Genomic DNA, 16,060 nt, shown 5'->3' on the forward strand with positions numbered 1-16,060 from the left:
ACTCGGGCTCATGCATGCAAATAACCGTTGACACATCGATTCAATTAATATAAGGCGATTTATTTATCGCTGTACTACAATATACATATCGGCCCGAGGACACTGGGTCGTTGGCACGCTCGCGCGGCGACACGCCGAGCGCGAGGCTCAGAGGGGAACACATATACACCGGAGCTCGTGGCCCGACTCACCACTCGTAGTGCTCGATGTAGACGTTGTTGGTTGTCCTGCTGATGTTCCTCTCCTCCTGCAACACAATCAAATGTCGTGAGCCCGGGTGCCTCGTCGTCTCCTCGAATGGTGGGACGATGATCGGCTTTCTCTCTCTCGTCCGGCCGTCGAGACACACACATACACTCTCCGCGCACTCGAGCTCTCGTCGAGTTAGCCACACTCCTCACTCAGAGAGCTTAAGGTGATTACACCCGTGGTACTCGACGAAGAGTCGACCTAGACATCCAGAGAGTCACCCTGGACGCCGCACACACACACTCACTTACTCGGATCAATTTCGCACACACACGATCGCGATCAATCGATCTCGCCAGTTCGTTGGCAACTGACTTGTCGTTACTTATACGTCGTGTTGACAAGCTGCCAAACGTCCTTTCTCTTCTCATCGTTGCTCACATGAAAATATAAATACCGCGATCAAATGATTTACTATATTCAAATTATATTATTATTGGCCGACGACAACGACTACGCAGAGGCTCGCCGGGCAACCGAGCATCTGATGCACTTCCTGCATCACAGATTAATACTTAGTAAGTTAAGCACAGTTGGCTTAATAACAATTTCAGAAATTTGTACACGTTCGCTTATTTTATACAAATGGTTTACTGGCGAGCTTGATCGTGTCGATATCTCCTCGCAGCAAGAAGCTACTTCGCCGCTCCGTTCGGTAAGATGCTATTTCGGCGCCCTGTATCATAAATATTGGAAAAATCGAAGCTTTGCTATAGATTGCAATAGAATAACAGGTAAGTTCCTCTCGAAACTCCTGCCTTCATTCGAAACACCATTTTTCAGGTGGTTTTGATAGAAAGTTTCGGACGGGAATACCGAGATCTTCGATGTCATTTTATGCGTTCAGCTGAAGATTCGCCACGGGCCCATTGAAGAGGTGTCCGGCGCAATTTGTCCTTCGTATCGAACTCTACGACCTTATATCGACTGTTTCGCCGATCTTGAATATTAAATCCGCAAACGCATGGGACTGGCGTTGACGCTTGCAAGCCATAAGGAGAGGAGTCGATCCATTTCTCGCTGGCCGAATTCGGATCGCGCCTCTCTTCTCAGCAGTAATTCGACCGCCTTCCGTGTGCCCCAGCGCTTATATAGCCAAGTGCAATGGCCTGTTGCCGCCCTCGTCTCGGGCCTTGAAATCGACTTTTCGCCTTTCGACATGTTGACGGGCTCTTTTGGTCTTCTCTTAATCCCTGGTGGGGTCCAGTCACGCGGGGGAGCGCAATACGTGCTCGGTGGCCACCTACCGGCCGCGGCGGGAAGTAGGAGTTGCGAAGATGGGAGGTAAAAAAAGTCCGTGTTGGTTTAGTAAAAATATACTGCTGTTTTTCAATTTTCCAATCGACCTTTTCTCGCTAAGTTTTTATTATATTCAAACATGTCATGTCATTAGGCCATTGGTCTATTCACTTACACAAAAACAATCGATTCTCATATGAAAAAATTGTTCTTTTGCAATTTATTCGATCTTTATGAACAGAGAGTTGTTTTGAAGATTTATTTTAATAAGGTTAAAAAAAATCCCTCGAAAACAGATTAATGAAGTTAAAATTTTAAACTGATTCAAATTTGGAAGGACAATGTATAAACAGATCGATCGGTAACTTAATTATAAACAATATTACCATAAACAATTTTGAAATCGTCCCTTCACGCACTGATTATGTTTATTGTAAAAACAAATCAGTTTTAATATTGTCTTTCTCGACGAAACGAACCACAATACAGAAAGATCAATTTCACTCATTAAATTACTGTAGCATCAAAATTCATCATTTATTTTAGACACCAAAATGGACAAAAGTAAAAGAAAATCCGAGGGGTTTTTCTCGGAAAATAATTCAAGTAAACATGACATTGTTGTTTTAGGTGATAAACAATACGTTTGCAATATTTGCCAGGAGGTATTTACACTAGAATCAAGCATGATGACGCACCGAGACGCGATTCACAATCAAGAAAAAAATTTTGCATGCGACAAGTGCGAAAAGAAATTTCAGTTCCGAAGTCATTTGAGCAGACACCAAGTATCAGAACACAAAAGCCGCAATGATTTTGCATGTGACGAGTGCGAGAAGAAATTTTTGAAAAAATCAACTTTGTTGACGCACCAAAAATTGGTCCACAAAAGTCGTGAGGATTTCTCATGTGACAAGTGCGAGAGAAAATTTGAAAATAAATCAATTTTACTTAAGCATAACACAATATTTCACGAAGTTTTCAAGAATTATTTATGCGAAATATGTGCGAAAAGATTTGATACTAAACCTGGCTTGCTCTTGCATATAAAGACAATTCATGAGGTTCGCAAAGATTTCCCCTGTGATGGGCGTGAGAAAAAATTTAGAAAAAAATCAGATTTGTTCAAGCACCAAAATACCATCCATGTAGGTCGCAAAGATTACGTATGTGACACGTGCGAAAAGTCATTTGGACAAAGATCGTACTTGCTCTTACATCAAAAAACAGTTCACGAAGGTCGCAAAGATTATTCATGCGACAAATGCGAGAAAAAATTTGGACAAAAATCGTCTTTGAATTTCCACCAAAAAACAGTACACGAAGGTCGAAAGGATTATTGTTGCGATAGTTGCGAGAGGAAATTTGCACGTCAACATCATTTGCTTATGCACCAAATAAAATTTCATGAAGGTCGCAGCGATTTTACTTGCAAAAAGTGCGAGAAAAAATTTGTACAAAAATGGCATTTGCTCAGGCACCAAAGGATAGTACACGAAGGTCGCAAAGATTACGAATGTGTCAAGTGCGATAAGAAATTCGGATATAGATCGAAATTGATCAGACACCAAATGACAGTACATGAAGGTCGCAAAGATTATGCATGTGACAAGTGCGAAAGGAAATTTGGGTTCAAATCGTATTTACTATCTCACCAAAAATTAGTACACGAAGATCGGAAGGATTTTGCATGTGATAATTGCTTGAGAAAATTTGGAAGTAAATCAGGTTTGTTGAACCATCAAAGAACTTTCCACGAAGGACGTAAAGATTTCGCATGTGTCAGGTGCGAACGGAAATTCGGACAAAAACCCTCTTTGCTAATCCACTTAAAGACGGTACACGAAGGTCAGAAAGACTACTCATGCGATAAATGCGAGAAAAAATTTGCAACTAAATCAGATTTGTTGAGGCACCAGAGCATAGTTCACGAAGGTCGTAAAAATTTCGCATGTGACAAATGTGAAAAAAAATTTGGACAGAAACCACATTTGCTCAAACACCAAAGAATAATACATGAAGGTCGTAAAGATTTCGCATGTGATAAATGTGAGAAAAAATTTGGACAGAAAGCACATTTACTCAAACACCAAAGGATAATTCACGAAGGTCGTAAAGATTTTGCATGCGAAAAATGCGAACAGAAATTTGGATCAAAATGTAATTTGCTCACCCACCAAAATGCAGTACATGAAGATCACAAAGATTACGAGTGCGACAAGTGTGAGAAGAAATTTACACAAAAATCGAACTTGCTTTACCACCAAAGGGTCGTACACGAAGGTTGCAAAGATTATGCATGCGAAAAATGCGAGAGGAAATTTAGTAGTAAATCACATTTTATGAAGCATGAATGGACAGTCCATGAAGGTCGGAAAGATTACCCATGTGACAAATGTGAAAAAAAATTTGGACTGAAATCGAATTTGCTTGCACACCAGAAAATAGTTCATGATGGTCGAAGAGATTTTGCTTGTGACAATTGCGAGAGAAAATTCGGAAAAAAAGACCATTTATTTAGGCATCAAAAAACAGTACACGAAGGTTGCAAAGATTACGCTTGTGATAAGTGCGAGAAGATATTCGGACAACAAGAGAATTTATTTAGGCATCAAATGGCAGTCCACAAGGATCATTAAGATTTCTCCCGAAAAATATGTGTGAGGATATCTAGTTTCAAACCCATCGAAAAATATGAGTTTTTTTAGTGAGTAGCGTAATAATATATTTTCAAAATATTCTATTTCAAGTTCAGAAAAATTTTAATGAAGTTCTCTTAACTTCTCATTAAGAGTTATTGAAATCAAAAGCGACGATTTTTTTTGTTGACTATTGTAAATATATATCGATACTCATATAGATAATTTTCTTAAATTTCAAAAAAAAAATTGACCGCTGCGATGGAATCCAAAAGAAGCAAATCGATTTCTTCGGTTCGATTATATAGACAGTTTTCTTGAATTTTAATAAATATTGTGCCAGAATAATTGTGCCTTACCTGAACCTAATGCGATAATCAACAATTATTACACCTTTGTTTACTATCTCGAATTGTGCTTTGTTTTTTAACAAACGTGTTAACCATTAAATTATTTGATTTAAACCAATAAATATTTTCTACATTCTTTGAAATTTTTATAGAAGCTCTCCAAGTCTATAAGCCTTCTTCCTTAAGCGCCCTGAACCTGTGTTAATCATTTAATTTTTCATATTTGCTAGGGAATTTATTAAATTGGAATTAAACAATTTTTAATATTTGAATTGTTTAGCCCAGATCCTGAACAATAACGTAAAAAAAGATTATTAGGCAAATCTTTTTACAACGTTTAATATCGAAGGTTGGAAAACAACCTAAAAAAAGATCGTAGTAACACCCACTTTTACCCTATGTGTTTATAATCGAAGTCGTTAAAATCGGTCAGAAAAGAGTGTCAAGTCAGTCGTGTGTTATTGTTGTTATTGCCTATACGTATATTATGTTATTCAAAGGAGCTGCTTCTGCTACTTTGGATCGACGATTTCAATTAGGTACCAAAGTCAACGACTTATTCTCGTTCTAAGCTCGGGCCTTCTCGTATCTCCTATAAATTTTTAATTTTTAATAATCTCTATGTATCTATCGTATATAGAGTAAGTGAATAGTCGCATCGACCGCAGCAAGTGTGGTTTTCGTGAGAAGAAAAACAAACTCAAATTATTAGTGACTGTGCCAGTTGTTCTCGAGTAGGAAAAACGATAGAAATGAAAGCTCTAGATTGGAGGAGCTTGATAAGCATTGCCAGTCGAGTGAGCGAAGAGGAAAAACGGCGATTGCTCCTTGATGGCATATATCGTGTTATCCAAAATTGGCGGGGCCCATTACCAGATCTTTTAGAGATCTTTCGACCCGAAAAAATCGAGTGTCTTCTCTCGTACGCCGTAACGGACCAAGAGGGCGACGAGAAGGCAAGAATACGATTCATCAAGTTCGTGGTTGACACCGGCTACAGAGACCAGCCCAAAGTTGGCACAGACGGACAGTACGTGTTGCATCGCACCACACCGATACATCTCGTTTTGCGCGCCAAAATCGACAACTGGGATGCAACCGCGACGAACATGGCCCAGTTGCTATTTGTAATCTACAACCGATTTGATCTCAACTACATCGACGAAAGTGGATTCACTCATTTTCAGGCGGCTTGCTTTGTCCCTAATCGACAGCGACTCGTCAGGAAATTTCTCCAAAACGGTCAGAATCCTAATTTTTTGGTAAAAGGTTATTCGCTGCTACGATCGGCTCTGCGCGATGGCTCGCAGTTGGCCCCGGAGCTACTGAGAAGAGGCGCCGATCCGACTTGGCTCGATGCCGATGGATCCACTGCTCTGCACACTATTTGCCGGGATGCTCGGGTGGAATTGCTGCAGTCATTCTTCGAGGTCGTCGATTACCACGGAAAGCCAGTGCAGATCAATGTCCGCGACAGCTTGGGTAACACACCACTGCACTTGGCTGTGGAGAGCGGCAACGTGACGACGTTCGAATTACTGCTGACGAGAGGCGCCGATGTGAATTTGGTCAACGAGGAAGGATCGACACCTCTGCACTTAATTTGCCAGAGACTCGATAGCTACAGGTTCGTTGAGGTATTATTCAAGATCGCCAACGACATCGGGAAGCCAGTGTGGGTCGATGTCCCGGATAAGGAGGGTAACACAGCCCTGCACTTGGCTATACGTCACAGAAGCACGAGGACGTCCGAAATACTACTGGTAAACGGCGCCAATCCGAATCTGGCCGATAAGGATGGATATACTGCTCTGCACCTCATTACCAAGATCAGATGCTACCAAGCGATGAAGCAATTCTTTCAGATCGTCGACAAAACGCAAGAGAAGTTGCAGATCGATGCTCGGGACAACAAGGGCTGGACACCATTGCAAATGTCTGTGTGTTCGGGCAGCAGAAGGAAGTTTCAAATGCTGCTGAGAAGGGGCGCCGATCCAAATGCAATCAATCATAATGGACAGACCTTTCTGCACTTTCTTAGTAGCATAAGCTGCTATGATTTAATGCGGCAATTCTTCAAGATTACCGCCGACATGCGGCAGCCAGTGGAGATCGATGCTCGGGACACGACGGGCCGGACTCCGCTGTCCTTGGCTCTGTTCAACGCAAACACGAGGATGGCCGAAGAGCTTCTGTGGGCGGGCGCCGATCCGAATTTGGCCGATAACGAGGGATGGACTCCTCTGCACGTCATCTGCATCAAATGCAATCGGTTTTTGGAAAAGTTTTTCGAAGTCAATGCCGAGAGACAGAAACCAGTGGAGATCAATGCCAAGACCATCGATGGTAGAACACCGTTGAACTTGTTAAGGGATCGCAAACCCAGCAACTATGAGAAAACGTCGCGATATTTGGAGGCACTAGGCGCCGAGCTTGACTAACAATGAAAGATCGACTGCCAATCTGTGAATCAGCGACGATAAGCCTATCTGCCATATTTTTCGGGGCTCAGTGTTATTTAAGGTCGCATATTTTCCATATCGCTCAAATAAATGAAAAATTGTTTTTCTTTCAATTAAATTTCGTCGGAAAATGTTTTTTCTCGCCAATTTTTATTGCAACCTGTGCAATCTTTTCAATTTTCAATTTCGAAATAGAATGACTTATACGAAAAAAAAACACAACCCGAGGGGAACCAGAATCTTGAACAATGTCTAGAATGTGCAGATCAAAACATACATCAAAAATATAATTATGAGAATAAAAATAATACTACAGTGCAATCGAAAACTTGAATACGTTAAAAGAGCGCAAGTACAAAAATTTTGTTGGGTAGACGAATTTTTCTCGACTCGAGTCGAGGGAAACTCGAAATATTCTTGATTTTTTCGCTCGTTTATTTTTCGTCGTAAAAAGATAAATCAATCTCTCAGGCGGTGTTATACGGTGAAAAACTCTTTTATTCTTTGTTTCATCCTGTAGACAGGAGTGCGATACATATCGGCAAATACATACGCTCTCGATCGGCTCGTTATAAAACTGTACAAATTTATTATCTCTCGGCAGAATTACTAGCCCCTCGCACAAAAGCCAAGTGTCCTAATCATCATCGGTTTGCTTTCTTCGTCTTTCCACATGCAGCAGCACGCCGTGCTTGGGAGTCTGTACCTGTCACGAGCGCCTGCTTGGCCTGCAGCAGGCCGAAGCGCTTGCCGATGCAGTTTCTCGGGCCCGCGCCGAACTGCAGCTGCGCCGAGCCGCACCTGGCCACGACGTTCTCGCGCCTGAATCGCTCGGGATCGAATTCGCTGGGTCGCGAATAGATGTCGCTTTTTCTGAACGTTTCTGTACAATGCATTTCAATGGAATAAATATTAATTTTTTTTTTGCGCGCTCGCGTGGATCGCTTACCCGACAATACCATGTCCAGATATTCCATCGACTCGATCTTCTCGAAGGTGAAGCCTTCCGGACCGTCGGCGACCTGGTCGATCTCCCGCTGAAGCCTGCGCTGTATGTCCTGATTCATGGCGAGCTCCAGCAGAGCGTAGGTGGCCGCGGACGCGGACGTCTCGAAGCCGGCCAGGAAGAAGGCGAAGGCCTGCGCGGCCGCCTCGCTCCAACTTAGCAGATTTTGATCGTCTACGAAGTCAATTCATTTTTTTAGATACAATTCCGATGAGAAATGCTTGATATTGATAAGGACTTAACGATCAAAAATTTTAAATTTTAAATGTTTGATAATATGTATAGGCATTGACTGGTTTATTTTTAGTGATTTCTTTACTGCATAAAATTTAGACCACTTTGAGCTTCTACCGTTAGATGGCGAGTGTACCTTTATCAAAAAATCTGTAAGTGGTTTACTCGTGGCAATGTATAATATGAACGCCAATAGATATACTTTAAATTCAATTCATGTGCAAGTGTCAAAGTTAAAATAATCGTATAAGTCGATATATTTTCTAAATACTAAATAAGATGAAGTTTTGATTTCTTTACGTTATTTTTCTATGTAATTAATACTTTCTGTACTCTTTCTATATTCTAAATAGGTAGCCCAATGGTACATACAAATTTTAATTTTTAACCAATTGCACATAAATCGCAAAATCATAGAGAACGACTACTATAATTTTTCTGGCATTGCATTGAACGATTTGTGATCCGTGAAAGTATTTCCCAATTATATTTGAAAATGATCAAAAAAGATTGTGAATATAATTTTACTGTATTAGTTAAAAGGAAAAACGACGCCCAAACAATTTCGGCAATAAGTCCGTCAGAGTTATCTTAGTTTTTTTCCGGGTAGGCACCTCGCAAATTTGCAAAAGTCATCTTTACAACCGTGAAAAAAACAAGATCAAGAAAAATTATTTAAACTCACTCGATGTATTATTACAGTCACGTATGCGAATCGCTATTCTATCGTGCCTTTGGGTGCATATGTAATTATTTATGATAATCAGCTTGTGCACACATATTAGCGTGTAAATTACGCACTGGTTAATGATCTCGTCTGATCTCTGTCTGGTTTGGGCTCGCTTCGTCTGCAGGTGAATAATTATGTCTCGCTTATTCGAGATAATGATGCTCTATACACACACGCGCGCATCATACAGACATTTTTTGGGAATTCCTCCCAAGACTGTCTGTAAAATTTACCTTTAAATTACCAACAACAATCGTTTATTATTTGATAACCACTTGATTTTTGATAGGACATTTTTCATGTCCACAGCTCACCCTACTCTTACATCTTAAATTCATTAGACATCAGCGAATACAACACTATTCAAACTCACAGGATTAAAAAAAAATTCAAATGACAATTTTGGAATTCTTCGTTTATATCTCAAACAATTTATTGTATTTTTTTCCAAATTAAAATCAATACATTTTTTAACAATAACACTCAATATTACATAGATATTTACAATTGCACAATAGATGGGCGATAGATAACTTATCGCGAAAACTTCCCTTTTCTATCTTGTACGTTGCGGGATGATTTAAAATTTTTAAGAGGTCGCGTATCGGAGTTAGTTCGAGAACTCAATTCTGGTACAAACGGCAATCCAAACGATTTGGCTACTTTAGCTAAATCCAATGTATTTCTGTTAAAAACATGTTTGTAACGATGTGACTCGTAGGATCGTATGTACGATCTGAAAGCTTTTTGTGCCAATCCTTTGAAGAACGGGTTTTTCAGAACTTTCTCTTCGAACTGGAATAATTTATTTTTTGTTATCAATTGCTCTAATGATTTCATTTTTTGAAAGTCAATTTATTCTACTTACCAGAGCTTGATAATGAGGTATCTTTTTTCCTTGTGAAAATTCAAATTCATTTATGGGGATTTTGGCTCGTTTTAAATATTTCAAAAATCCGAGCTCTTCAGGACGGAGAAACAATATTGCGTTACCAGTACTGCCTTCACCTCGAGCAGTTCTACCTACTCTGTGAATATATTCCTTAAGGAATAAATAAAAATAAATTTTTCAAGTTAAAATTTGATACATTTGTTATATAATAATTCTTTTAATGATACATACTTCTGGTTCCTGTGGGGGATCATATTGAACAATCCAATCCACATTTGGAATGTCGTGTCCTCTTGCTCCAACATCAGTACACAGTAAAATGCCAGATGATGCTTTGCAGAATTTCTTTAATGATTTAGTACGGTCAGCTTGTGTTTGGTTTCCCTATGAAAATAAATAATATTTATTTGATGGCTAATCATTCACAGAATCATTTAAGCAACTTAAAATTGTTTCTTACATGCCATTCTATGACTGGTAAATCGATGTTGAAGAAAAATTTGTAATAAAACTCCACAGCTATACACGAACTGAAAAATACCATCACTTTTTCTTCTTTTCTCCTTTTTTCTCTCAAGAATGTAAGTAACGTGCCAAATCTTTTTTCTGTGGGGCATTCAATGTAACCTTGTTCTAGACCTTCATTTGTAGCTTCAACTTTATTATCGTGTACACCAATGTAAATTGGTGATGCTTTCAATACGAGTGTTCCTAAAGCCACTGTTTTTTCATTTTGGGTGGCGCTGAATAACATAGTTTGTCTCTCTTCTAAAATGAAATATTAATATTACTTTAAGTCTTCAATCCAAATTTTAATCATCTATAGGAACCTGTAACTTACTTGGAAGAATATTGATGATTTGTTTCAATTCTTTTTCAAATCCATCATCCAAAATTCTATCAGCTTCATCGATAATTAAACACCGAAGACGTGCAAAGTAAAAATCTTTAGTACTTTGTAAATGGTAAAGTAAACGACCAGGTGTTGCAACAACTATGTTCTTTCCTCTTTTCAGCTGTTCAACTTCATCCAGGGTAGTACGTGAGCCACCCGTTAAAAGACAGCAAGTATGTTTGTGGTTTGTTGCCATCAATTTTTTCAATACTTCAAAAGTTTGCATCGACAGCTCGCGAGTGGGAGAAATGATTATGCATCCAGTACCTGAAAATGAACACAAACTGTAGAATTACAAAAACAACCAAAAATTAATGATTTAATGATCCACTCTTTCTTACCATTATAATGTTTGAATTTAGCTTTGCGAATTAGCTCCACAGCTGGAATGAGAAAAGCCAAAGTTTTTCCTGAACCCGTTTGAGCACTTCCTATCAAATCATGTCCATCCAATAATGGAGGTATTGCTGCAGCTTGAATGGCAGTCATTTTTGTAAATCCCATCTCTGCGATTGCTTTTAAAGTATCCTCCGATACCTTATCCTTCAATGATGAAAAGGATCTATCATCTTCTGATTTTTTGTGCGCGTCAGACATGGTGAAAAACTATCTGTCGTACGGTACTATAATTCAATACACAAACTTCAATGCAACGATTTGTTTACTACTTGTCCCACGTGTTTTTCCGCACTGTACGCTTGACGAAGCAGTCGACGCCGTGTATGCGATTGAGGAGTGCGTTTCGCGCTCCCTCTGGCTTATAGATATGCAACTTAATGCCCCGCTAAATTCGAATGTCTTTCCACAAATATTACATGCGTGTCTGACACCGTTGTGTAAAGTGATCGATGTGTTTTTTGAGATTGTGCTCGAACAAGATATTCTTTCCGCAAATATCACATCCATGTTTGATACCATTATGCATTGCATTAAAGTGGACTTTGAGCTTACATTTTGACTTTCCGCATCTATTGCATGTATAAGTCATACCATTAATTTTATTAATTTTATCTATCTTTTCTCCGTGATTTTTATGATAAGATTTAAATTGTCATCATTTGGAATAAAGAGCACAGGTTTTTAATTTTTATATAGAAAAATTGCTTTTTCTATACACACGTTTAGCACGGTTACTAGTTCGCAATCCATTTCTTTTTATAACGCGTTTGATTATAACTTATAAGTTTTAACCGATGTTAATGGCAAAGTGTCTACTGAGTAAAGAAACATTCGGTTAGAAACGGCCGTTAGAAACGCGTTTAAATGGATTGCGAACTAGTAACCGTATAGCTGAAAATTTAGTAATTCGGCTAAGAGTCCTCTAAAAAACGTATTTCCTCATCACGTCATTATTTACAATGTTCTAAGAAACCTACTTACTAGACTAACGCCGTTTACTAGAGCTACCTGCTACAAACGAAATTTAACCCAAAATTACCTTCGAACACATACATACGATACATGTGTGTGTACGCGAATATTTGACGTATGTATGTATCGACGTGTTTGCGCTCGAGGTGTAGATAGATACACTATATAGATTCTTCTTGTAGCAAGCATAACTTTTCATGTTATCTTTTTTTATCGATATCGGATAAAGTTCAGGCGTGATTTTGATTAATTATGATTAAATCATGATTATCCAGAATTTTATTAATTTAAATAAATAAAATAATTTAAATAGATAATAACACAATTAACGATGTTATCGAGTCTAAAAGTTTTTCCACGTGCATTGAATTAAAGTGACATTCGAGTGAATTGGTCAACGGCAAACATAAAATACAAATTATTTTAATTTTTGAAATTAAAGCGTAGCGTAAAGCGATCTGAAAGCTGCGACGTAAGAAAATGATGTTTTTATAACCTGAAATTAAATTTTTATAATAAATCGTGACTTTTCAAAATGAAAGTATGTGTTCGATGACCCATGATAACCACCCTTTCCAGTACACTGTGCGTAGTTTAATTTGATAATATTAAAAATGTTAAACACAACGAAGTATCGGTCGATGCTTATATCTAACTGTCTACTATTGTTTTTGAATTTCTACTTTGCTGAGTTTGTATGTTTTTTTTTCTTAACCATATAGAACGACTCACACTGTACTCGATGTGGTGTTCATGTGCGCGCAGTCAATGAGTTAATGTATCTTACTGCACTGCAAGTTTCGAAATTTAAGTCGATGATTGTCCCAGCCGTTAATACCATAATTTTCTGCATTCGTAATAAAAGCAATACTATAAAAAGTCTCGCTCTTGGTGGATAATCATACCAATCGATGCAATAACTACGCAAACATTTTTTTCATAAATTTTAATGTAGTAATTTTAATTTGTTCATTAAGAAAGTATTTTGAGCTTCTAACAAGAATGTTACCTTTCAAGAAACATGTTATAGCTGGCATTATATAGAAATTGACTTGGAGTACACATAATTATCAATGCTACTAGTGCACCGCAATATACTGCCATCATTTTTGCAGCTAACATAAAATCGGAATTGATTGACAACACTGCCTAAATTATTGAGACAAATAAAATCATAAATACGATAGGTTTGATTCTGTTTTTTCCTAAATCTGATGTATAACAAATCAAACAAAAAATTATTATTATTAACCATTATGGCTACTTTCTGAATAACAGAAAATTATAATAAGTGTCTAATCATATCGAATTGAAATGTTTGCAATCGAGCTTAGACTCGAAAAGAAACTTAATTATTTACTTTACGATTATCATCATGGCATGATTCAAAAGACATTAAAACATTGATAAAAATATAATATCTTTGATCATTACCGAAGTCCCACTTATAACGAGAACAACCGTTGCACCGAGAAGCGACACGAACATCATTTGATTGGACATGCTCTGTTGTAAGTTGTCAAGTCTGTAAAACACATTACAGTATCCCATTATCACAAGAATATCATAATTTTATTGACTTGAAAATTACTCACTCGATACATTGATAATGTTTTTTAATTATTTGTTTTAATCTTTTTATAAGGAAATTACAAGCCTTTTTTTTGTTTTCACGAAATTTGTAATATCCATTATCAGTTTCTCTTAAATAGTACCTGATATGCAAAATTGAATATTATGAAAATAGTGACTATAAAAACATTGTTCTATATAAGAATTCAATTTCCTCACGCACTGCATGTATTGAAATTGGCCTACAATGACTCCAATAACTGTGCATTGTAAAAGATTCAGTACTAAAATGATACAAACCAAGTGACTTATAGATATTAACTGGAGCGCATAAAAAGAACCAAAGTATTTATCCGTGTTCACGTGAAAATCATAAAGAAGTGGCAAAGTTTTTTGAAATGTTTGATTTCCTGGCATTATCCACGAGCCCAAAATTGGAACGAGTAATGGAGCAGTACCAAAGAACATACCCATTGGTATGAACAGAACTAAAAAAAATATTTCAAGTTTATTCTCGGTTTAAATAGTCCGAACAAACAGAATCATTAACTTGTTATTATAGAAACGTTGTCCATTGTTTTTTCCAACATATTATCAACCATTTTTTGACCTAATAAATTATCACTTCTACGAATTTTTGCCATTATACTCCAATACATGATTATCTAGAAAATGCAAAGTAACAGGTATTTATTATTACCCAATCGTATAAAGAAATAATGATAATAGTAATAATAGTAAACCTTTTTGTAGTGTACAGAAACGTAGGTATAATCAAACACTATCATGAATCCGGTAACTATTTGAAATAAACTTTCAGCAGAACGTATGTCAAGTCCTTTTTCTTTCGTATCTTCAATAAACTTCACAATCTGAAGAAAAAAGAATAAACAATCTTAAATTCTAAAAATAATACGATGGTTACTTTAATTGATATATACTACGCCAAGCAGTTGTGTCCCTATCCACAATACCACGAATGATCTGCCGATCAAACCCACATTTTTATTTTGAAATAAGTACATGAAACTGACTTTTAATATTTTTAATTGAAACGAAGCCTTGGACTTCAGAAATTCGCCGTACCAATTGCCATCTTCTTCAAGTTCTTCAACTTGAATAGCCATGTTCGATGTACACGATTAAACTGAAAAATAATTTTTCAGTACCATGTTACTTTGCCAGTGTAACGTGATTTTTCTACTAATGCATTTTTTATGAGAATACACAAGTCTAAGAAATTTCTTTGAATATGTTCTTTTGTTTTTATTTTATAAAAGACAAGTTGTACTTATCGTTTACTTACTACGACTTTGGATCACTGTTTATCAATAATTTTCAAACAAGCCAGGGGTTTAAAATTTTTAACGAAGAAAAAAACTGCAATTGTATTCATGATTTTCAACGCTTTTTTTCAATATTTATTACAAAACATTTCTACACTTGGTTAAACTTACACGTCTAAGATTTATACATTTGAAATTTACTTATACACAACTAAATTATGCAAGAATAAGTTTTACACGAGTGTAATAGTATATTACTGTGCTAGACCGGTAAGCTATTTTACATACCAGCGGCTCGAAAGTAGCATTTCCCGGCCGCTACGCTAAACGGGATATTGCTATTTTCGGGCCCGGGGTCTAGCCGAAAAACCGATTTTCCTAATTTCAAAGAGCCGAATTGTTTAAATTCCAATCGACTCAACTGTGGCATTTGTTATTACTTCATTCCTATCATCGAATCCTAACGAATCCCGGTGAGAAACGCCGGTCGCGTTTTTTTTTCACGTTCAAAATTAATTTGACTGGACTAATTGTTTACTTTGCGAATGGAATGCATGGCTTTCTGCCTCTGAATATTGACGGTGCCATGTGATAGCGCTGCGTTACACTTTGCATAAAAAACTCAATTATATTACAAATCATATCGTAAGAAATCAGACGTATCAATGTAAACGAAGTGAAATTAAATTATTAAAATTTCATTATAGAGGAAATTATACTAGTGGCAACCACAGTTGCAAAATGCTGAGCGACTGAATGGTAAATAATGAAATAGCATACGACATCATTATAATAGTTGTTTCAGCCGTATGAAATTAATAATAGTAGCTTCAATGAGTATCATAATAAATCAATGTTACAATGAGTTTTTTGTGCCAGCTAATTTGGTAAAGCCGTTAAAATTATTATTGGTATAATTGGAAGTATAACACAAAAATAGGGCGTATTTTTTTGTTTGGTGTTCCCTACATGTACATTAGTATAGGTATATATGAATACAGGTTTTCGTAATTCGCACGTACGAAATAGATTTCACTTATCGATGTTTTGTGCTCAGCGTGTATTGACAACGTTGCGACCAAAGGAATTGGCACATGGCATGCCAACACATATAGAGCTGCATGTACGCGTTAAG

General features: G+C 37.3%; 3 protein-coding genes across 3 annotated transcripts; 2 read left to right on the forward strand and 1 right to left on the reverse strand.

The window, feature by feature from the left end:
* The first annotated feature begins 1,975 nt into the window (after positions 1–1,975).
* On the forward strand, positions 1,976–4,662 carry LOC111693492 (zinc finger protein 35-like). The gene is made up of 3 exons (XM_023458183.1): positions 1,976–2,052; positions 2,119–2,276; positions 4,630–4,662. Exons 1-3 carry the CDS (start codon positions 2,043–2,045, stop codon positions 4,660–4,662), a joined length of 201 nt encoding a protein of 66 aa, XP_023313951.1. The 5' UTR covers positions 1,976–2,042.
* A 286-nt stretch (positions 4,663–4,948) lies between these two features.
* On the forward strand, positions 4,949–7,044 carry LOC106649188 (ankyrin-1-like). The gene has a single exon (XM_014366475.2). The coding sequence runs from the start codon at positions 5,230–5,232 to the stop codon at positions 6,916–6,918; it is 1,689 nt and encodes a 562-aa protein (XP_014221961.2). The 5' UTR covers positions 4,949–5,229; the 3' UTR covers positions 6,919–7,044.
* A 2,315-nt stretch (positions 7,045–9,359) lies between these two features.
* Positions 9,360–11,375, reverse strand: LOC106649206 (probable ATP-dependent RNA helicase pitchoune). The gene is made up of 6 exons (XM_014366498.2): positions 11,038–11,375; positions 10,643–10,963; positions 10,262–10,569; positions 10,033–10,185; positions 9,778–9,951; positions 9,360–9,704 (listed from the first exon to the last, which is right to left on the reverse strand). Exons 1-6 carry the CDS (start codon positions 11,291–11,293, stop codon positions 9,444–9,446), a joined length of 1,473 nt encoding a protein of 490 aa, XP_014221984.1. The 5' UTR covers positions 11,294–11,375; the 3' UTR covers positions 9,360–9,443.
* Between the last annotated feature and the right edge of the window lie 4,685 nt (positions 11,376–16,060).

The sequence above is a fragment of the Trichogramma pretiosum genome, unplaced genomic scaffold (assembly GCF_000599845.2).
Source record: "Trichogramma pretiosum strain Unisexual culture from Peru unplaced genomic scaffold, Tpre_2.0 scaffold17, whole genome shotgun sequence".
Classification (NCBI taxonomy): domain Eukaryota; kingdom Metazoa; phylum Arthropoda; class Insecta; order Hymenoptera; family Trichogrammatidae; genus Trichogramma; species Trichogramma pretiosum.